The sequence below is a fragment of the Oncorhynchus masou genome, chromosome 30, assembly GCF_036934945.1.
Source record: "Oncorhynchus masou masou isolate Uvic2021 chromosome 30, UVic_Omas_1.1, whole genome shotgun sequence".
NCBI lineage: Eukaryota > Metazoa > Chordata > Actinopteri > Salmoniformes > Salmonidae > Oncorhynchus > Oncorhynchus masou.
Window position 1 is genome coordinate 27,432,131 of NC_088241.1, and position 23,000 is coordinate 27,455,130.

The 23,000-nt window shown below is 45.9% G+C and overlaps 1 protein-coding gene across 1 annotated transcript in view; it reads left to right on the forward strand.

Moving 5' to 3' along the window:
* Window positions 1-23,000, forward strand: part of LOC135522463 (nuclear factor of activated T-cells, cytoplasmic 1-like) — a 64,398-nt gene that overhangs the window by 26,404 nt on the left and 14,994 nt on the right. Inside the window, exons 7-9 of the mRNA XM_064948741.1 lie at window positions 7,114-7,169; window positions 9,633-9,765; window positions 16,159-16,833. Of these exons, the coding sequence (XP_064804813.1) occupies window positions 7,114-7,169; window positions 9,633-9,765; window positions 16,159-16,833 (864 nt within the window). The remainder of the gene's footprint in view (window positions 1-7,113; window positions 7,170-9,632; window positions 9,766-16,158; window positions 16,834-23,000) is intronic.

Below are 23,000 nucleotides of genomic sequence, written 5' to 3' on the forward strand. Positions count from 1 at the left end.
GTTGTAGCGGTCTAACTGGTGCTCTACAGTCTTTATTGGTAGGATGTTCAATAGATGGGGTAAAGAGGTCAATGGAACTCGACCAAAACAATGGAATTGCCATGGTAACGCGCGGGGTTGGGAAAGATGCCGTGGGAGAAAGATCCCGAATCTCCATATTGCCCCCCAGCAAAATGAGTCATATGTGTATTGTAAATCAAATCAAATCTAGGTTTATTGTTGTATTTCACAATAGTTTAAGGTTAGAATCGGAGTAAAATACTTGGATGGATGTCAAACCCAATATATGTTCACGTCATCGTCCCCAATCAAGTGCGTTACAGTTAAACCACGACCACTACCACCGATTTCTGTACGCTAGCTATGCTACCAGCTCATATGAACTTGAGTTAGCAGCCCCTTCTTCTCAACCTGAAACGGGACCACTGTGAAATGTTATGCAGCGAAAAACAGCCAAATATATCCAAATCGGATATATCACAGAATCCTGCGTGACATTAACCTTTCTACACCGCATCTATTGTTCAAACTAAAACTTCATTACCTGTACAGAGATATAGTTTGATTTGGCGATAAACATATAGAAGCTTGTTTTCAACTAGATAACGAATTGTCCGTTTTCCAACCAAAAGGGATTGATTTGTTGTCACAATAACAGTGGTTAAGATTTGCAGTCGACCGGTATCCATTTAAGAGGCTCATAAAGGACTGTCTTTCTGTTCCTCTCCCTCTCTCTTCCTCTCTCATGTGTTGTTTTGCTTGTTTCTCGATCCCCCTGAGACTCCCTCTCGGTAAAAAAAAGAGCAAAGCTCAAGGATGGTGGCACTGCGGGAGGGTTTAATGTGCCCAGAAATATAATTATTTCTACTTTTCAAATGCTAAGGCCGTCCCCATTGCTCTGTATCAAGGACCCGCAGGATGACTGATGCAAACAGCATATGCATGTGTGTGTGTGTGCTTGTGTGTGTGTACATGTCTGTGTGTGTGCTGCCGCTGAGGGGTAGGGTAGCTAGCCTACGGGCCTGTTTGTGTGTTCAGTAGGAAGTGTTTTCAGTGACTCATCTGCGAAGGATTCCCTGAAGAAAGGCGAAGCGGAACAGACGAGAACAGAGGGGGAGGAGGGAGGGAGGAGGAGTAGAGGGGAGAGAGCACAGGCAGGGTGAGACAAAGTGCTGTTCGGGAAAGCCAGGGGCAGGAGAGACGGATATTGTCCAGTAGTGGATGTCCTGCATCCGTTCCTTGGGTGTGTTTCACATTGTTGACTCTCACTGTCGATTCTCACTGCTGACTCTCTGCTTAGTGAGTGAGTTCCAACAAGGTTTTGGTGATGGCTATTATCTTTCAACTCCAAGCTCTGAGACCGATCTGTGATATTTCACCCACGTTTTGTTGAGAGAACTTTTGAAGTTACCAGTTGCTTCATAAGTATGATGTTAACCTCTGCATGCCCCATGTGGGTTGAGAGTGATCATAGTGGATATGTTAACGGAGATTTGTTTTGCTGTGTTTGAGAGTCTCACGCTCTGTACCAGTAAGTACTGCTTTATAGGCTTTCGGAGTGATTATATTTATTTTCCATATCTCAGAGACTTTCCATTTCGTTTTGTGTTGCTGATCAGTTGGATTAGCTATGATGTCTCTGTTATTTTTAGTACAGTGGTGTGTGTGTGTAGGGGGGAGGGCGTGTTTGTGTGTTTTGACTTCGCTCAACCCTCTCGTTTTGGCACAGGAGCAGGAAGGCATACCTGGTGCACCTTATCGACTGTGTGTTCTGGCTTGCCCTGATTTCCATGCACGGAGGGAGTTGGGGAAGGAGGAGAGGAGAGGAGGGAGAGCTGGGGAAAGCCTACACTCTGACTCAGAGGGGAGGGAGGGAATTCCCTTGTGAGCAGGATAGCTTTTACATCTGGTGTGATTGGAGCTGTGCCTGGAGGTCTGGAGCATACAGCACAGATATAGCTCCACAGCAGGGAAAGAGAAGTCAGGTCTGCCCCTAGCCCAGCACCTCTACCCTGGATCCCACTTCTAACTTTACCATCCTACCACCTCTGTTGACAGATTTGTCAGGTTTCACCGGTATAAGGACTGGCAGGCACTGTACCAGGTGTCTTAGAGACGCAGAAGCCAACCCCTGGTCTGGTGTGTGATGGACCCTGTTTGGCCTGCGATTTTGCCTGCTATTTTGGCTCCAAATTTACTGACAGTTTTTGCCAGACAAGTGGCAGCAGAATTTTTGACAAATTTGATAACTGACTGTATTATAGAAACAGGAAAGAGGGATAGAAAGAGATAAAAGACACCCCCAAAAAATTATCTCTGGGAGGGACAAAAGTCGAAAAATAAGGCTGGCTTGTTTCACAAGTGCCTCTGCAATTAAGATGGGGTGAATCAGATTTTCCATTCCCAAACCACCAAAGTGAACATTCTTTGGCCAGTGGAAGTTGATGAGAGAGATGAGAGAGATGTCTCTCTCTCACTCTCTCTCTCTCTCTCTCTCTCTCTCTCTCTCTCTCTCTCTGTGTGTTTGGGTGTAAATCAACCACAGGTCAGTGCAGGCACAAGTGTAAGAGAGGCCTGATAAGAAAGGTTCTTCAATAAATACCAGAGTGGTCCCACCATCCTGTCTTGCGTTCCACATTGTGTCTCCTGTCATTTACAAAATCTACAAGCAATTACTGTAAAGAAAGAAAACAAGTGGGAGGTTATTGTTATTGTAGTCATGTGGGAGCATGTACTGTATTATATGAGTCATAGAATAAACATAGGGACCGTGTTGTTGCTTAGAAATACTTAGTCCTGGGAGTTGAGTTGTGGTTAGATGGTTTAAACCTCTCTAGGGTATGTGGGACGCTAGCGTCCCATCTGGCCAACATCCAGTGAGATTGCAGAGCGCCAAATTCAAATACAGAAATACTCATTATAAAAATTCAGAAAACAAAAATACTTTAGATAGGTTTAAAGATTAACTTCTTGTGAATCCAACCACGGTGTCAGATTTTAAAACGCTTTACTGCGAAAGCATACCTTACGATTATTTGAGAACATTTGAGAACAGTTGACAAATGATTACAAACAGTAACCAGCCAAGCAGAAGCGTTACAAAACTCAGAAAGAGAAATAAAATTATTCCCTTACCTTTGATGATCTTCATATGTTTGCACTCAGAAGACATTAATTTCCTCAATAAATGTTCCTTTTGTTCGATAAAGTCTCTTTATATCCAAAAACCTGTTCGCGTTTTCTTCAGTAATCCACAGGCTCAAACGCAGTCAAAACAGGCAGACAAAAAAATCCAAATTGTATCCGTAAAGTTCATAGAAACTTGTCAAACAATGTTTATATTCAATCCTCAGGTTGTTTTTAGCCTAAATGATCTATAATATTTAAACCGGGCAATAACGTCGTCAATATAAAAGGTAAACAAAGAAATGCACTCTCTCACGATTGCGCATGAAAAAGCTCTGGGACACGTCAGAGTCCACTCATTCAGACTGGTCTTACTCCCTTATTTATAAGAATGCAAGCCTGAAACAATTTATATAGACTGTTGACATCTATTGGAAGGCATAGGAACTGCAAATTGAGTCCTAAGTCAATGGATACTGTGATGACATTGAATAGAAAACTACAAAACACCCCCAAAAAATACTTCCTGAATGGATTTTTCTCAGGTTTTCGATTGCCAAATCAGTTCTGTTATACTCACAGACACTATTCTAACATTTTTGGAAACGGTAGAATGTTTTCTATCCAAATCTACCAGTTATATGCATATCATATGGGCCCGAGTAGCAGGCTGTTTAATTTGGGCATGCTTTTCATCCAAAATTCAGAATGCTGCCCCCTACCCTAGAGAAGTTAAACCTCTCCGTCAACTGTGTCGTGATGATGCTTCCTTCGTCAGTAGGTCCTTTGGTGTGTGTTACTGTGCAATGTGAGTCTTTTGGACTATCCCCGCCAGTTTAGACATGTTAACCTATTGAAGCTAGGGGGCACTATATTTATGTTTGGAAAAATAACGTTCCTAAAGTAAACGGCCTATTTCTCAGGACCAGATGCTAGAATATGCATATAATTGACATATTAGGATAGAAAACACTTTAAAGTTTCCAAAACTGTCAAAATATTGTCTGTGAGTATAACAGAACTGATATTGCAGGTGAAACCCTGAGGAAAATCCAATCAGGAAGTGCCTCTTATTTTGAATCCCTTCTGTTCCTATGCATGCCTATCCTCCATTTAAAGGGATATCAACCAGATTCCTTTTTCTCTGGCTTCCCTAAGGTGTCAACAGTCTTTAGACATAGTTTCAGGCTTTTATTTTGAAAAATTAGCGTGAAAGATCACATTGCATAAGTGGATAGGTGGGGGCTCTCAGAGTGAGTTTTTGCGCAACAGAGTAAAGCCGCCATTGTTCCTCCCGCTGTTATTGAAAAACCTACACACTCGGTTGATATATTAAAAACTACGTGAGGAATTATTATTAAAAACGTTTTACATGTTTCTGTGGACATTATGAAGACTATTTGGAATTTCCGTCTGCGTTGTCGTGACTGCTCTTTCCTGTGGATTTCTGAACATAACGCGACAAACGGTATTTTGGGTATAAAACAATCTTTATGGAACAAAATGAACATTTGTTGTGTAACTGGGAGTCTCGTGAGTGAAAACATCCGAAGATCATCAAAGGTAAACGGTTCATTTGATTGCTTTTCTGATTTTCGTGACCAAGCTTCCTGATGCTAAGTGTACATAATGCTATGCTAGGCTATCAATAAACTTACACAAACGCTTGGATTGCTTTCACTGTAAAGCATCATTTCAAAATCTGAGACGACAGGTGGAATAACAAAAGGCTAAACTGTGTTTTGCAATATTGCACTTGTGATTTCATGAATATGAATATTTTTTAGTAATATTATTTGACTGTTGCGCTACGCTATTCAGCGGTTGCTGATGAAAATGATCCCGCGACAGGGATGGGTAGCGTCAAGAAGTTAAAAGGCAGCTGGCTGATCTTTCCCCAAAAGACTTTACTTGAGACAATGGTGTGTATGTGTGTGTGTAAATCTTTTGATGTAAATGTGTTGAGTGCAATTGTTATTGACCCGTATAGGGAGTTGCTCTGCCTCCTACTACCACTGCTCTGTGTTGTGACCAGTCTGATAGAGGGAGAGTTTAGGAGGAGGCCGAGGTATAGATGGAGGGAGGGGTTGTGTGTGGGTGGGGGCTTTGCGAAATAGGAAGGGGCGGTTCCGTTGACGGAACAGAAGCGTTTTACAGATGTTGCACAGAGAGAGAGAGAGAGAGAGAGGGGAGGGAGCGAGAGAGAGAGCATAACGTTTTGCGGTTCAGTCCTACGGCACTCTCTGTCTTGAAAAGGTTTGCATGCCACATATGTGGCTGTCTCCCGATTCAGCGAAGGTGAAGGAGAGAGAAGAGGGGGAAATGACTGCTTTTTCTCTTTGTTTCCTCTTGTTTCATCTATTTGAAAAGAGTAGGAGGGTCTGTTTAATGGCTGCTTCTGTAGATGACAAACAGACAGAGGGTGAAAGTGAGGTGAATCGAAAGAGAATGTCAACGGGATTGAGAGGAGTAAGATCAGGAAAGAGAGGGAGATGAAGACAGATGGGGAAAGAAAATGAGAGCGCGAGAGAGAAATAGAGAAAAAGAGAAAGAGAGAGAGAGAGAAGCCTGAAAAACATGTTTACTTGTGGAGGGTTGACGTCTAAGGTTTCCCCTCTTGGAGGGAGTCCCAGTGCGGGGGTGGGCGAGATTCCCTCTTGGTTCCCCAGATGTAATATGAGGAATGAGCATTCCCTATCATCTCTCTCTCTCTCTCTCTCTCTCTCTCTCTCTCTCTCTCTCTTTTCTCTCTCTGTCTCTCTCTCTCTCTCTGTCTCTCTCTTCCCATCTCACATCCTGACGAGCATATCAGCTCCATGGCACATCATGATCACCTGCACAAAGCATCACACGGTCATATAGGCGTACTCGTCACCCTACTGAATTATCACAGTTGTCTATTTACTCACTTCATCTTTCTCTTCTGTCTTAATTTCTCTCACTTCTGCCTGAACTCAAAATAAAGAAATCTGTCTGTGATCTTTCTCAATGTCTGGCCTTCTCTTTTCCTCACTTTTAATATTTCTTTTTGGAAACCGATCCATGGAGACTTCCATCCTCCTAAGCTCTCTCCCAACCCCAGCTCCACCCTTCTTCACGAGTGATAGCAGGCCAAGCATGACTGGGATCTTTTCCTTCTCTTTTTGCGTTGTGAAAAAGAACACTGGGAGAACAATTTGGTGTAGAGACCACATCTTATTACTTGGGTCTTTAGTTATACTAGTACAGCTGCCCAATGGCCATAACATATTTGGTGTTTGTTACTTCACACATATCTCACAGTCCTTGTAAAATTAGGACCACAAACATAATGATGTAGTCAGCCAGTGCCACAGACACACATTGGCACAACTGTATTGCCAGCCAACACTGCATGGTAGTGCCATAGACGAAACTATATTGGCAACCAGCATGGCAGTGCCATACACACACACACACACACTCACACAGGCACTGCCAGACATTGCGAAACAGACACACAAAGACTGGATATTGTCATTTATATTTCTGACAGCCACTAACGAGTCATATGCTGTAAGAAAATGTGCTGTGGTTTGGGCCTGATTGTATAAACAGAGCACAAGAGCGTCTGTTCGCGAAGGTGTGGCATGAAATCCCAGAGAGACCCAAAGAATGTGAGAGAACTGCTACAGCTACAGATTCCCGGCAGCTGCTGCAGATCCCTGGGCTTTTATTGCATGACAGGGAGGCCTCGACACCACAACACACTGTCAAGATGAAACGAACAAAAGGCGTTTATGAAGCAGAGTTAAAGCTGCAATGTGTAACTTTTTTGGCCGATCCGACCAAATTCACATAGAAATTGGAGTTATAGGTCTGTCATTCTCATCGAAAGCAAGTCTAAGAAGCAGCAGATCTGTTCTATGTGCGCTATTTCTATGCTTCCTGTTCGTAACTTTCGTTTTTGCAATTATATTGTGTGTGATTATGTAGTGTTTCATATTTTCTGTTGTCCTTTTTTTATAGATGGACACCACCTATGGGAGACAGAAGCCAAAGTTGACAAGGACTCCTTCAAGTCTGTAAGTATTCCTCAGTGTTTTCAGTAAAACACAGTACTGTATTACTGTTGTTTAGATTAAAAGTGTAAATTGACTCAGGCATACATTCCATGCATCTTTCTCTTCCATCATATTACCCACCTTTCTCTCTCTCTCTCTCTCTGTCGCTCGCTCTCTCTCTGTCGCTCGCTCTCTCTCTCTCTCTCTCTCTGTCTCTCTCTCTCTCTCTGGCTCTCTCTCTCTCTTTTTCTCCCCCCTCTCTCCCCATGTATTTCCTTCCCTCACCGCCCTCACTTCCCCTTACTCACTTTGCGGATGTAACTTTTGCTAAGACATTACCAAGGAGAGAGATTAGTCATGTTGATTAGTCCATGCAATCCTGAATGGAATTTTCACACATTATTCTCTCTCACAGTAAACATAGTGATTGCACCTAGAGTATCTTGCTTCGTCATCAACAAGCACCCCACCTTCTCTCTACTACTGTCGGTCATATTCATTAGGGCACACCATAGCAAACCATTTTGTAATGGGAAACGAAAAAAACGATGTTTCTCATTGGACAAGTTTAGGTAGTCCCTCCCAGTTTCAGTGCATTTTCTTCAGTTTGTTGCCTAATGAATACTGATGCAAGCCCAGTTGCCCTACCAAACACCTCAGCCAGCGTAGCCAGACATTTAGTTCACTGTTCAACTTGTGGTTCAGGGACGAGGAGCGCTTGAACCACTTTGTCTGAGCTCGGCCTTCCGCGCGAGGCCTGGCCTCGGGTGGATTATCCCCCTCACTTTTTACCTGCTGTTTTCACGAGAGAAGTAATGAGAAAATAAACCTGTGCACCTTTCTACTGATGCCCAGTCACACATTTAGGCCTACATTCTGTTCAGAAAATACAAGGCAAAGGGGATTCGTCAGAGGGGACGGTAAATGTTGTACGTGTCCCCAGAAAAGCTACATGTGCTTCTGGAGTTAATTAAGGAGAGACTCGTAAAGGTCTGTGTGTTTGCCTGTGTGTGCGTCTGTGTCTTCGGGCGCACGTCAGGTTGTGTGATGACAATGCGTTTCAAATCATCCATGCCCCCTCCCTTTCTCTTCTCTTTCACCAGCTGGGTCTCACCGTCCCTCTGTCTCCCTGTAAACGAACTGCTGTCATTGACAATTGCAGGGGTCTCGAGTGAATCATCGCCCATGGAACATGGGTCGAAATACGGTGGCATTTCTATTGATGATGATGTTTTCTTTTTTCATATGTTTTCACGTTCAGGTGGCTGGCTTTGTCGCGTCAGGAGTGTTGAATGCGGCCTCCTCCTCTCTGATGCTTCAATGTTTAATTGGCCTTAAGGGCTGGCTGATGTTAAGGCTAGTCCCACATGTTGGAAAATGACAGTGAAGGGTTGGGTTAGGTCGGTGAAAGACAAATAGTACCATGTGCTTATTTGGCGTACCGACAAACAAGCCACAGTGTTGCTGACCTTTTCTCCCCTGCTGCCCCCGGCCACCGTTAGGTCACCCATGCTCTGCCTGCCATATGTTTTCATTATTCCTGTTTGGATCGCTCTGCTCACTGGGTGGGAGGATGGGAGGGGAGGGGGGTGGAGGGGGTGTTAGGTCATCGACACCTGTGTCTGTGCTGTCTTTGACCCCGTCAGTCCGGGGCAGACCTGGCTTATAAACAGACACACAGACATGTAGACAGACCCCACAAAATATGCTGAGCAACAGGAAATGGCTTCCTGCTCTGCTCCACCACCCCATATGGCCTGAGCTGGCCCCCAGAGAGAGAGAGGAGGGAGAGAGAGAGAGAGAGAGAGAGAGAGAGAGAGAGAGAGACAAAGACAGACAGGCTCTCCACAGGCAGACACTCAGTCATGTCCCAATGGTGCCTTTGTCATGCACCTCAATCCCTGCTCTGCAGTCTCCAAAGTTCACATTGATTACAGAGGTTTCACCCTGGGCCTGGAGCGACACGCTGGTCAGGGGCTGTGGAAACAAGGCCAAAGGCCTCACATCTCTCCGCTGTAGTAGTCCAGGGATAGGGTTCGAACCCCAGGCCCTCAGGGCTTCAGACAGACACAAACAGGGGCGTGGTACACACTCTGGGGTTCCTGCTGAGCCCATCCAAATTGGGCCGAAGACCCAGCTCAGAAAGCTTGTTCAGAACACTCCCCGGGGTTCCCTGAAAGCAAAACAAGCATACACACCTGCTAATTAACGAGTTGACACTCAGTAGTTGGAGTTCTGTTTGTGTCTTAAGAAGAGCATTGAAAGGGGTTGTAAAGGCCTAAACTAGGGATGGAAGTTCAAACTAAAATCTTCACCATGCCGTCTTAGTCTGATTTCATAATGTTTAGGTGATGCATGTTTTTTTTGACAGCTTTTTGAAAATCTGCTCCGCTCACAAAAAATACACTGTGCACTGATCTACAGTGCGTCTGGAGGGTTCGTACTGTACGTGTATCCATTCTGTGCCGTTTCTGTGTGTTGTAGACCGCGCTGGTGGTGGAGATCCCCCCCTACAGGAACCAGAGGATATCCAGCCCAGTGCAGGTCAACTTCTACGTCTGCAATGGCAAGAGAAAGAGGAGCCAGTACCAGCGCTTCACCTATCTCTCACCAAATGGTAACCCCAACAACCTTCAGGTTTACCGCCTCCCTTCCACGTGGTTTGGGGGTTTGTGTGTCCTACTAGTGTTGCTTGGTAAATTATAAAGGGGTCATACATGCTCATGCGTTATACCTGCAATGTTACCCAATTGTACCTTTCGGTGTTTCGCCCGAAATATGTTGCACGCAATCTGTTGCGGCTTCGGTAGTGCCTGACACCGCTGCATCACTGGCTCTGTCGGGAGAGGGCAGAAGCAGAAGATTGTGAGTTGTGTTGGTTTGGTTTGGGAGCTTGCATTCTCCGGTGATGAGGTGTGAAGGGTTGACTAACAGAGCCTCTGGGCGATGTTGACGTTAAATACTGCACACTCACGGGTCCCCTGGTCTCCCCATTTATAGTTGGCTTGACACATTGGAATGTGAAGAAGATATTGGGATTAGTAGTCCTTTCACCGTCTTACATCACCAAATAAAAGCCTCTCATTCTGGGCTCAGAGTAAATTGGCCAAATCCAAGTTTCATGCATAGACACATTGATATTGATTGAAAACCATTGATGCTGCTAGAAACAACATTGTTAATTATTCACAGCTTGCGCATCTCTCTATCTCTCTCTTTCTCTCTCTCTCTCTCTCTCTCTATTCAATGTAAGGGCGTTATTGGCATGGGAAACATATGTTAACATTGCCAAAGCAAGTGAAGTAGTTAATAACCAAAAGTGAAATTAACAATAGAAATTGACAGTAAACATTACACTCACAGAAGTTCCAAAATAATAGACATTTCAAATGTCTCTCTCTCTTTATATCCCATATTAAATTAAGAATCAGGTCCAATTGTGCTTTAAGGCAGCCTTCACCTTTAAACTGACAAAATGTGATTCTTAGACTCCCTAAACAATTCAATGATCACCGGCCGCTATTGTAGCCTGGAAGAGATAAGAAGCAATGATTCAGGCTTTTGGACGGGACTATGAGAGAGAGAGACCGCATCACCACCTTGACAACGAACAGAGGGCCCTATTTAGAGACGGTTGATGGGAGCAAGAGAGTGAACGAGAGAGTGAGTGAGAAAGAGATTGAGAAAGGGAGAGGTGAGGAGGGGGGAGTAGAGAGAGGAGGGAGAGGGAGAGATATGAGAGACAGGACATTTTGGGGTAACTGACCTTAGCAGAGCGAGCGAGCGTTGGTGGGAGGACAGACAAACTCTGTCCATATTTGGCAGGCCCATACGAAGCAGGGAGACAGACAAGGAGATAAGCTGTACAAGGAGAAGACTTATGACGCTTTGACCAATTGCATCTTCAAGTCATTTTCACAGAGAGTCAACATGGTCCAATTAACAGATGAATGGGGTGTGCTTTCTGTTACGATGCCAAGTAAACCTCAGTGGGGACCACACAAGCAGGGGCAGTGTCTTTATGACGGAATACTATGTACCACTAGAGTCACAGTCGAAGGCACTTGCTGTGCTTCACCAGATCTTCTTATTTCTTATTTTGATATTTATTCATCTATTATAAACTGGATGGGTTGAGCCCTGAATGCTGATTGGCTGAAAGCTGTGGTATACCACAGGTATTACCCAATGTTGTTGTTTTTTACGGTTTTATTTACATTTGGTAACACTTTTCTAATAGCAATAAGGTGTTATAAACTTAGCCGTGGTATATTGGCTGTATACCACACCTCCTCGGGCCTTAACACTTAAATATAATTTATTCAACACAATAGTCAACAAGCCATAATAAACAACTCAGACAATACTGAGTAGCAATAGTGGCGCATTTTGCTACAGAGCTCATTTCCATCCGAAGTCCTTGAAAGTCCCTGAGTTTGCCACTCATCTAGTTTGAATCCATGTCTGTCTGCCCATGGGCACGTGTCTGGGTGAAGTGGCCTCTACTGTATATGACTTCAGCAAACAGAGCCGTTTTCAACTGTGCCGAGGTCGAAGAGATTATATCTGTCCAAGATAAGATGCAGGACGGCATCAAAGCAAACAGATCTCTTAAATCACAATGAGGGTAATTATAACAGTGGATATATAAATAGCAGAGGAGAGGAAAACCTGGTTGTTTTCTTTTGAGGCTTTCACTGTGTGAGTGTTTGAACACTGTGACCAGGTAAGGGAGGGGGGGGGGCTAGATAGAGTTCGTTCTCATCACTTCCTCCTTCACCCATCTGAGTGGAGCTTCCGGCGCTCTGCTCCACTTTAATCACTGTTGTGGTCAATGATGCTTTCTAAAAAATAATGTTTTGTTCACGCTCGGGTGTGTGCTTGTCTCTGTGCTCATCTAGAAACCGCCCCTTAAAAGTAGCCCCTTTGTTTGAAAAAAGTGAGAGGGCGAAACAAACGATCCGCGGTCCTCCGATCGCTATTGAAAACAACGTGTATTTTCCACTGTAGTCACGGGATGCTCATTCATGTCACAACATTATCAGACAAGTGTGTGAAAAGGTTTTACTGAACGTGTTGACAGCCCAAAGCTTTCACTGTAGAACCTCAAACCTGTACAGAGCAGCTAAATGCCCAAGTAAGGAAACAAGAGATAATATGTATTTGAATCGTTTCCTCTTCATCCTCTAAATAGCTCAGTCATATCTCACGGGAGAGGCATTGTTTCTGTCGTGTAAACATCATCTGATTCTTATCTCCCCTTTAGATTAGTCACGCCTCAGAGCGAGTGCGGATATTATTATCAGATGCCGTCTGGAGGATTGGAAACGATTGAGTCTTTGCCAGGTTTGACAGGTGAAGATAAGCTTGAATGACAAGGCTGTCGCAGGCCTGTTTCGTCCTACACAAGCAAGAAAGGAGTAGCGGATTTGATTTCCGTTACTTTTTCCAGATGTTATCGGTAAATATTCTTCCCGGATTTCGCACAGGGAGTTTTTCAAATTGGCAATTAGCATGGTAATCATGCCGTTGCATATTGATGCCAAACAATAGAATGTAGATTGTCTCATGAAACGTTTATTTTTATTTGTCTTTGTGTCTCTCAAAATGCTCTTCATTGTCCTCGCTTTCCTTTACAATGTCACGTTAGTCCAATGAATTTGATGACGAAAGCTCAGTAAGCTTGTCCGGAAAGTGCATTGTCATGAGTTACAATTTCAGAGGAGAAAGATCCAAGAATCTAAGCAATATGTCACTCTGAAGTTACTCTTTTTTTGTCGACTCTAAAATGAGCTGCTGGCAGCCGCTCTGGTTTGTATAAATCACCACATATTCGATGTTGCGACGAACATGCAGCACAAGTGTCCTTGTCTACCTCCTAGTGTGTGTGTGTGTGTGTGTGAGTGAGCGTTACTTTTCTTTTCCGAGCTCATTTCCAATCATTCTTGCGTTGAGTAAAGACGTGACACGCCGCCCTTTTCTTCTCTTTAAAGAAGAAAAAGTTTCACAGAACCACATAAAACAACAAACGCCAAAATTGCTGGCGCTGACGAAAGCCCAACCAAAGTCAGTTCTCGGAATGGCTTTCATTTCACAAGCCATTTTGGAGGTTCCTCGTGTAGATCGGGTTCTATTATTAACACCAACGGGGAGGGGCGGGGGGGCTGCTGCTGATTCCTGGCCGTAGGTTTGTGGTCTGAGACGTGGGAGGGAGGAGGGAGAGGGGTATGTTCAGAAGAAACAGGAGAGACACATACATGAAAACTTAACGAACCGCACGCCGTGAACGTCTCCCCAAAGATGTGTCATGCTAACCAAACTGGAGACTGAGACGATTCCTTATTTACAAGTTAGGGCAGTGACAGACACACACGCACCTAAACACGAGCAGACACACTCACACACACCTTTACATGGCCCACGTAGACTAGGACACCAGCCATCAGCCAGATTGCCAACACAGTGGGACGTGGTGAATTAGATACCTGCGAGTTGATGACTATCACGATGAAGCACCGCCTGGTCGCTAAAACTAGGGCTTAGTCAGGTCACGTGGTCAGGAAAAACTCAGGGCCCCAGGTATAATGCATTGTGCACACTCTTTCCACAGTGCAATCAAAACAGCTCTTTTATGGAGACAGTAGGTCATCCACTCCATAGTTCCACTCTGAGAGCAGAGCAGCCAATCGTAATGAGAATCAGAGTGCATCCCAGAAAACCCTCTTGCCCGGCTGTCTCTTCCCTTCACACGACAACTTACCGGGCCTAGGCCCTCTGTGTTCAACACCCCGCAAACCCGTCCTCGAACCATCACCCCCATCCCTGGGAGGAAACCAGTTCCTAATAAATACTCAGATCAGGCCTGATCACTTTAATGCGAGCAGACAGACACAGACAGGCAGAGATGTGGAGAAAAACATGTGGGCCATAACCCGCAGGTTGGGAGGAAATAGAAGCCAGCTGGGGATGGGACTCACAGGGTGAATCTGCTTTCATGGAACTGGGAAGGGGAAGGTTGTGTGTTTGGAGGGGGACACACACGCAGATAGCTGGAAGGAGTGGTCAGAGAGACGGGGGGGGGGAGACATATTGAGGAATGATCGGTTAGAGTGGGGGAGACAAATAGAGCTGGGTGGAGGAGAGGCAAGCTCGAAGGATCCCTCAAAGGATCTCATTCCGCAGATACTGTAGGAGAGGGGGAATGTGTGACAGAGCGTTTGGGGGACTATGAAGCTTTACAGAATAAATCAGATTGCTAAGTATTCCATGTATTGCTATGTATGTAGGGTTTACACTTTTGGGACTATTCCATTGGTTCCATTGCAATAGGCAAGCTCAATGAAATGCAGCTAAAATACTAGACCTAGCATAAACCCAGGTCTGTACTATGGAGAGCCTGTTACAAGGCCTCGTATGATGTTCCCTAGTAAGTGTATGGAGGTGTCATCCTGGGACCTTCTTAAGGATACAGACCTTACCTAGGGAGCCTCTAAGACAGATGGACCGGCTCCGTGGTTATGACAAGACTGACGTAAATGAGCTTCCCACTGGGTAATCACACCAGCTCATCTCTCCCCAAAGGAGACTGGGGGTGTGAAAGTGAATCTCTCAGTTGCGTCCTGTCCCAACAATAATAACATCATAACATCACGATAGGGCTGTTTGTCATCAAATCACAACACTCATTTATTCAGACAATGGAAGTAAGAAGTGCTTATTAGTATTATTACGACCTTCATCAGGATTGACTTATTCTTACTTTGTTAGTAAAAAGTAAACTATTACAAGAAATACACTTATGATGGCCTGTTTGTAGGCTGAATAGAGTGTCAGAAGAGATTTAGTAGGCTGAATAGTGTCAGAAGGCTTTGCCAAAACACTTATGATTGGCATCAAACACTAACCGCACCCATTAACACATTTCACTGTGTGCAGAAAGAGCAACAGACAGTGCATGTATTGTGACTCAGAAGCTTTTTGTTATTCATCTGGGTGTCTTAATTCAAGCCTACAGTAGTTGTGTCACAGTACTCGTGGCAGAATCGGAGCACGTGGGGGTTTATAAAGGGTTTTCTCAGAGAAACTGGGTCTTTTCATCTTTTCTTTAGGGTTTGGCTCTGGTGTGTGTGTGTGTGCGTGCGTGCGTGCGTGCGTGCGTGTGTGCGTGCGCAACTGGAGGAAATGTTTACATATCCAATAAATAGTGCACACGTCATGGTCAGTCTCCGAAAGATGAACACGGATCTTGATCACACATCCAGGAAACCTACTGTACGATGATTGTCAGTCCAAACTAATCAGGAAATGGCTGAAACATCTCCCAAATGGACTCTGAGTGAGTTGGAAGACGGCGGCATGAGCAAGTGGGGTCATAGCACTCTCCTCCTGCCATTAGCTGAAGTCAGAGCTCCTGAAACCGCAGGCATACCATACTCTCTTAAGGAGCACGGACCACCCCAATCAAATCTCTCTCTCTCTCTCTCTCTCTCTCTCTCTCTCTCTCTCTCTCTCTCTCTCTCTCTCTCTCTCTCTCTCTCCTCTCGCTCTCTCTTTTTGTCCTGAGAGCAACAATTGCTTTTGGAGCACGGAAGAGGCCTAGGGGTCCCGGGCTCCTGCAGCAGCAGTCCATACTCTTTAAAGCACTCTTTCATAGGATATCAGAGCTAAAGGAGAGTCCAAAGAAAATAGTGCCGTTTCATGATTCGAGCCAGCTGTGGCTTTCTGCTCTGATGACTCATCTATTTTTTTGGGATGGAGGGGGGGTGGGGGGGTTCTGAGCTGGCGTTTGAGAGGCCAAGCAAATGACACTGTGTCTCTTTTAATCGCTGGTTGTTTGTTTGGTTCTGGAGGGTATCCTTCCCACAATCCATCTCACTACAACTCCTTTACTCATACATTCAGTTGCTCGTTCAGCCACGTGGACCTACGCAACATTTCTAATCTGTCTTTTTTCTCTCTCTTTCTCTCTCTCTCTCTCTCTCTCTCTCTCTCTCTCCCTCTCTTTTTCCAGTCCCGATAATAAAGACAGAACCGAATGATGAGTATGAGCCTCTGGGGGCTCAGGGGCTGTCTGTTCATTCCAAGCTCTACTATGGCCAACCCAGGCTCACTCCTATCATACCTGTGGGCGACGCTGACACATGCCTGGTCGGGGTTTATTCTCCCTGCCCGCCTTGCCATGGCAGCATTGGCAGCATGCCCCCCTCCTCCCCCAGGTCCAGCCCAACACTGCACGACCTGTCCCCTGTGTCTTACCCCAAGTGCCTCTCCACCAGCCCTACACACACCCACAATGGCCCCTTGACGTCCGCTATCCAAGAGACGCCAGGGCTGTGCCCAGCGCCGCTGGTCTGCCCTTCCTCACCCGACCAAGCTCCACTGGGCATGCTTCACTCCCAGGGCAACAGCCCGCATCACCTTGGTAACCCCAGTCCCCATGGCTTCCACCCGCTCTACCACAGCAGCAGCCCCTCCACCTCCCCAGGGTCCCACCCCTCCACTCCAGAGGGGGCAGCAGAGAGCCCGTTCGCCCAGGCACCAGATTACAGCCCCACCCAGGGACAGAGCCAGACTCAGGCCAGGAGCAGCCCTCCCAGCCTGCTGCCGGTGGACGCCAGCCCCCGCGACCTAGCCGTCACCGTCAAGCGGGAACCCCAGGATCTGGACCAGATGTACCTGGACGATGGTGAGTGACAAGAACAAGGTTTATCTACCTAGACCTGTCAATCAAAGCTCTCTATTAGTTAGTGACATCACATCATCATTGCCATTATTGCATTGGTGTGATAATTGGTGTTTTTTTCCTTTTTCCTTTTGAAAACACAGGGTCATAAAAAACACAATTCTCGTTTCTCTCTAGAACGTTCCATTTACAGTGCACATGGCGTTAACTTTACACCTTTGCTTATCTACACACCACACCCACCCACACCCTTTCCCCTGCATCTCCCTCTTTCCTGGCAAATTGCAGCGCTATCAACCATGGGTTTACGTCAGATTTGTTCATTTTAGACATTACAGATTCTTTTTGTTTTCGCAACTACCGTGTATGTTGTCTGAGTTAGTAACAGCTTTATTTTAACAGTCAATTGGGCCTTGATGGGATTTGCGAAACAATCTGTCAAAACATCAGAAGCAACGAGGTCAGGCAGGGAGCAAGAGAACAAAAACAGTGGCGCACGCGTGCCGGCCCCGACTGTTGACACAAGGACTAATGAAGGAAGCAAAACAATAGGTAGGGGTTTCCTGAGCTGCAACACTTCTCCCCCCCCCTCGGTGCGAGGTATGTCAGGAGGCAGGAGGCGCTTTGTTTTCCCGTGTTTTCCCTGCGGAGAGTGTAGTGTTGGAGCTGACGTCATCGAGGGAGGCTGGGGAGGCTGGGGGGGTCACAAGAGCCCCACTGGATGTGAGCCCAGGCACAGCCAGGGGAATGGGGGAATGCAGCATTTGTGTGTGTAGACCCCCTATTAACTCTCCATGTCCCCCTCCTCCCTTCTCACAATCGTCCCTCCCACTGGTCACTCCCAGCCTGTTATGGCCCTGTCGGGGTTGCTCATCACATTATTCTTATGCTCTGGTTGTGCGGTATGCAGCATACGTGGCGGTATGCCAGAAGAGATAAAGTCCACTTGCATCCAAACAGGGTGAACAATGCGATTCCCCACTCAACTCAGGAACATCCCTCTTCCTGTGCACCTTTTGTTTCACTCCTACTGTAAACAGCAGTAGACCTACAGCAGTGTGTGTGTGTGTGTGTGTGTGTGTGTGTGTGTGTGTGTGTGTGTGTGTGTGTGTGTGTGTGTGTGTGTGTGTGTGTGTGTGTGTGTGTGTGTGTGTGTGTGTGTGTGTGTGTGTGTGTTTGCATGTGTGCGTGCTCCAGAGCCAAGGGAGCACAGGGGTGATGGGCATTGGGGGCAGTGCTGTAATTGAGTTGAAACGTGGTTGTCAGCAAATCTGTCCAGCCTGATGAGTCCCGTTTGTCCTCGCCTCGTAAACAGACAATAGCGAGAAGTGAGGACGTCTGTCTGTTATCGACTCCATTAAATGAGCACAACACAACACTCAAATAGGACATTCTACAGGTCTTTGTCACTTCACACATCCAGAGCTAGCATTTATCTTCAGACTCCGCGCCAGCTCCTGGCATGTTTCCCCCTACTGTACATTGAAACAAGAGAACACTGGCGCTAAATCCAAAGGAAATACAATTAGCATTGTCATGTACATGTCTAATTCCTTTTCAAACTTCTCAGTAGTTATGGGCAGGCAGAGGAGCCAGAGTATGAGAATTAATCAAATAAGAGTGAAACTCAAGCTTTATTTTGCGCTAGGTAAAAGGTTGTTAGGGGGTCATTTGCCCTCTGCTAAAGTTATAACCCTTAAGTAGTAACCATGTCTTCATAATCCACCACCGCCAACACCACCCCATCAACTGTCACTTTAGCGGTGCCAATATCTCTGGACCAAGTGACCAAATGTTATTGGGCCTGTGATTACAGATGCATTAGAGACTCACAGGAATGCGTATTGATTGGCAGAGGCCTACCAAGGCGTCCCTGGTAAAACCTTGGCCCGCTGCAATCTCGCCTCATCTAATGTCTTGACTGAGCATCTGTGGTGGGCTAACTGTGCTCCTGGAGTACCGGTAAGTATGTGGTGGTAACAGCATACTCCAAAGGCCTCTGCATGCTGTACCAGTCAGGTCCACCGGCCCCATTCCGGACCATTCCAGACCCCTCGAATGAGCCTGAGATAAATAAATAAAAATTAGAGCTGGGAGAAGTCGGTGAGTGGCGAGCTCCCTTTCCACAGTCATTACCTTCCATTATTATCATATGTTAGCGAGTTGCTCCATTAAAAGGGCGACGGTAGGGGATGACCTCACCAGGCGGTTGGGCGGGCGGTGGTGATTTAGCGTTAGCCGCGTAGCATAGAGTCCCAGCCTGGCTGGTTTGGAGCCAGTGATTTGAGCTCTGCAGCGAGACGACACTTGAGCTTCCCCAGAGTGGAGCGCCTCCCACGCTCAAGCCTCAGGCTCTCATCAGCCAGAGGAAATATCTCTCACTGGCCTTCGGCTCGCACTGCTAACCCAGCCCCCGAGAAATCACTCAACCTATCAACAGGCTGAGCTACTGTACCGCAAGGAGCTCTGTTGTCAGTGTGGGGTAGATATGTAGGAGATCTAGAGGGGGAGGGGATAACAAGTTGAACATAAGCCCCTCTAACTGCCCTTCAACCCCCTAACCCACTACCCCCTCCCAGCTAGCACCACTTCATCCACTACTTCTGTGATGGAGCATTGGAGCCTCGAGGCTAGCTAACTGCAGGACATTACGCACTGTCTGTCTGTAAAAGGATGCCCCAAGGCTTTTTGGGTAATGTCCAGGAGCTGCGATTGTATTTCAATTGATGAATGATCTGTTGTGCTGGGGATGTATTTAGGACTGTAGGCCTGCGGCTGCCATTGGTTCGCTGCAGCAGGGGTCTGTCTGTCTCACGATAGCCAGAAGAGTTGAGTGAGCGAATAAACCCGGACCAAAGTCCATGGATTGATGCTTCGGGGGAATGGAAGCAAGATGTATGTTAAAGTGAATTTTCAAAAGCCCTAGAGGTCTTTGTATTGTTTCTGGCCCATTGTCATACGCCAAACGCAATATATACATATCTAATGTGAGGTTTACATTAAACAGAAGTTTCTCAAGTAAAAAAAATAAAAATACCTTTCACGTTGAGTCATACCCCTCGCTCCCTCTAATCCGGGGCGCTTTACAGTACATATGGCATTGAGCACAATGTCATGCAAACGACATCAATAAAAACAATAGAAGTGATGAAGAATGAGGAGGGCGGTATATTTACGCTCGCCTTGTTAGCCTGGCTAATTAGCCCATAAAACAGGGGCCTGTGATGACGCCACGTTTTTGTCACACTTCCTAGCCTGAGCTGCAGTTGCGGTGACATCATTACCCCCTCCCGTCACACGCACACACATAGCCGCTTTGATCCTAGACTTGGCTGCTGTTTACACATCAGATTTGAAGGCTTTGAGCCACATTGCGCACCATGAAGGCCTCTTTGCCTGTGTGTGTGTGTGTGTGTGTGTGTGTGTGTGTGTGTGTGTGTGTGTGTGTGTGCGTGTGCGTGTGCGTGTGCGTGTGCGTGTGCGTGTGTGTGTGTGTGTGTGTGTGTGTGTGTGTGTGTGTGTGTGTGTGTGTGTGTGTGTGTGTGTACGTGTGTGTATGTGTGTGTACGTGCACGCATGTGTGTAATGCAGTCATAGTATTCCCGACTTGGACATCTGTCTGATCCAGCGAGGCTGCCGCTCTGTGTCTTCTCTCATTAGCTTCTGGTGTGATGGTTGATATAATGAATCGCAGCTGAACTAGCACAGGGCTAACGCTAATCAGCCAGCCAGACTCTTACCATCTGGTTACAGCCGAATACAGAGGGGCCTTATTCACCCACATGAGAAAAACACAACCAAATGTACACTGCTGATTTCTGACACTTGACATGTGTATTCTGATTGCCTTATATTTCAAGGTCAGCTTTCCAGTAGTTGTTTCCTCCTCAACTCAAATTTTGTACAATTGAAACGTTTTTTTTTCTAAACTGAAAACAGACCCGGTGTTGCATGAGGCAGAGTGGCAGACGTCAGTGGCAACAGGTTTCTAGACAGACCTCGTCTTTCCTCCCTCTCTTTCTCTCTCCCTCTCTCACTCCCTCATCCATTCCCCAACAACAATACAGAATTCTAACATTTCTAAGGATCCTCGTCCGCGACCGTTCCCCTCCAACGGCAACTCAAGCTTTTCTCATGGAAACTTTTACACATCCTGGATAGGTGCCCAGACCCCAGGACTCTGCAAAACCCCTAATGATGATTGAGAGCGTGTCCGCACCACTCTGAAAACATGCTGAGTCTCTAACATCGGAGTGTGTGTCGCGAGACTGGCGCGGAGTTGGGGTGAGGGGGTTCATTAAAGAAGCTGCGGTTGGGGTGAGGGGTGTCTAATGGGACGGACTCTATGAGCTGCTGTTATTGAGTTGCTCCTGTGTGTGTGTGTGTGTGTGTGTGTGTGTCCTGCCTGCGTGTGTGTGTGTGTCTGTGTCTGCGAGCCCGCGTGTGTGTGTGAGGAGGAAAGGTAGACCATCTGACGGTCAGCCGTTAGCGGTTAGAGCCTGTGCTTTCACAACACTCACCCTTTGAACCCCAGCTCTGCTGGGAGGGGGCGGAGCCTGGGCTAATAGAGGCGGGAGAGCAATACTCTCTGTTGGTTAAGTGCAGTGTCAAGACCTCCTATCCCCACGGCTTATGCTTCATGTTATTGACAGGTATAATAGAAGGGGGATGGCTTCTTTATTATTTATGACTTCAGAGAGGATGTGGACTTTTTAATATTGTTGTTATTGCTGCGTTTTCGTGTTAGGAATCTTGTTTTCCTGGCAGGACCTTGAACTGATGGTGGATAAAGGAGGGTGTAGGCTTTTGGGAAGTTTTATAATGGTAGGAAAGAAATAATACAAGGATGTAGGATAGGCCTATGAGAGCCGTTGATGGCTTAGGAGATGGTTAGAGAGACGATGAAGATCACTAGGACATTGTGTCAACTGCAGAGTTCTCCTAGTGGAATCAAAACCATGTCTTGTACCCTGCGATTTAAACAATTATTTTTCTCGTTTTACTATTGTTATCATAGACTGGCCCAATGTACTATTAGTCACAATTTCCTTCTTTGCTTTTCACATTATTTATGCATATAGTAGGATATGATATGCAATGTCTTAGAAATAGGATTAAGTCCAAAGCAAGGAAAGCCTTCAGGGCGATCTCTTCACTCCTTACACTTTTAATTGAACTATTTGATGTTCTGTAATATAATAAATGCATGCTGGACTCAAATGAAACCCTGAAATCAGAATATACCATGATCTCATGGTCATAGTGAGATCCCATGGAGCATTGAGGAATAGGTTACCTCTGCACTGTGTGTGTGTGTGTGTGTGTGTGTGTGTGTGTGTGTGTGTGTGTGTGTGTGTGTGTGTGTGTGTGTGTGTGTGTGTGTGTGTGTGTGTGTGTGTGTGTGTGTGTGTGTGTGTGTGTGTGTGTGTGTGTGTGTGTGTGTGTGTGTGTGTGTGTGTGTGTGTGTGTGTGTGTGAAGCACTTTGGATTACCTTTTGCACCGGGTTCTGTTTCCTCTCAGTGTGCTTTTATCTCTGTCCTCTTGGCCAGGCTTGAGAAGCTCTCTGGTTGCTGTTTGGGACCAGCTGCTTTCTACACTGTTCCCCCTATTATGGCATGTCATGGTGCTATAGGCTCTCTGGTCCAAGATAATGAGGAAAGGGGAAATAGTCCTATTTAAGTGGTTACATATAATGGTGAAAGTATGATAGGCTGTCACCATCAGGCTTTGAATTGCAGTATCCTTGTCGTAAACTCATGAGGAAGGTGATTGGTGGGATGAGCTGTATGAAGACTCTAACTTTAAACATACTACATGGAAGTTAGATGTATTTTTGTTGTATTCATTAATATAGCATTCATCCATTTTTTTTAATACAACCACACAATCCTTAGTTGTAAGCTAACAATGTATACTTTTGCTCACGGGTGTGGAAATATGTGTCCCTTTCTGTCCAATTAGGTCATTTCTGGGCAATATCTATATTTAGGGGACCTCTTTTGTCTCAAGAGCACCCCCAAAAGACAAAAGTTCTGTATATTCTCTTTAAATGTCAACCTATTAAGTTCCATTGGACTCTGGGTATTATCAAATGTGTTCCTACAGGCCCAGCAGCTTCACCACAGTAGTCTGCTATGCTTTCGGGCCGCTCCGTCATAATATCCACAGT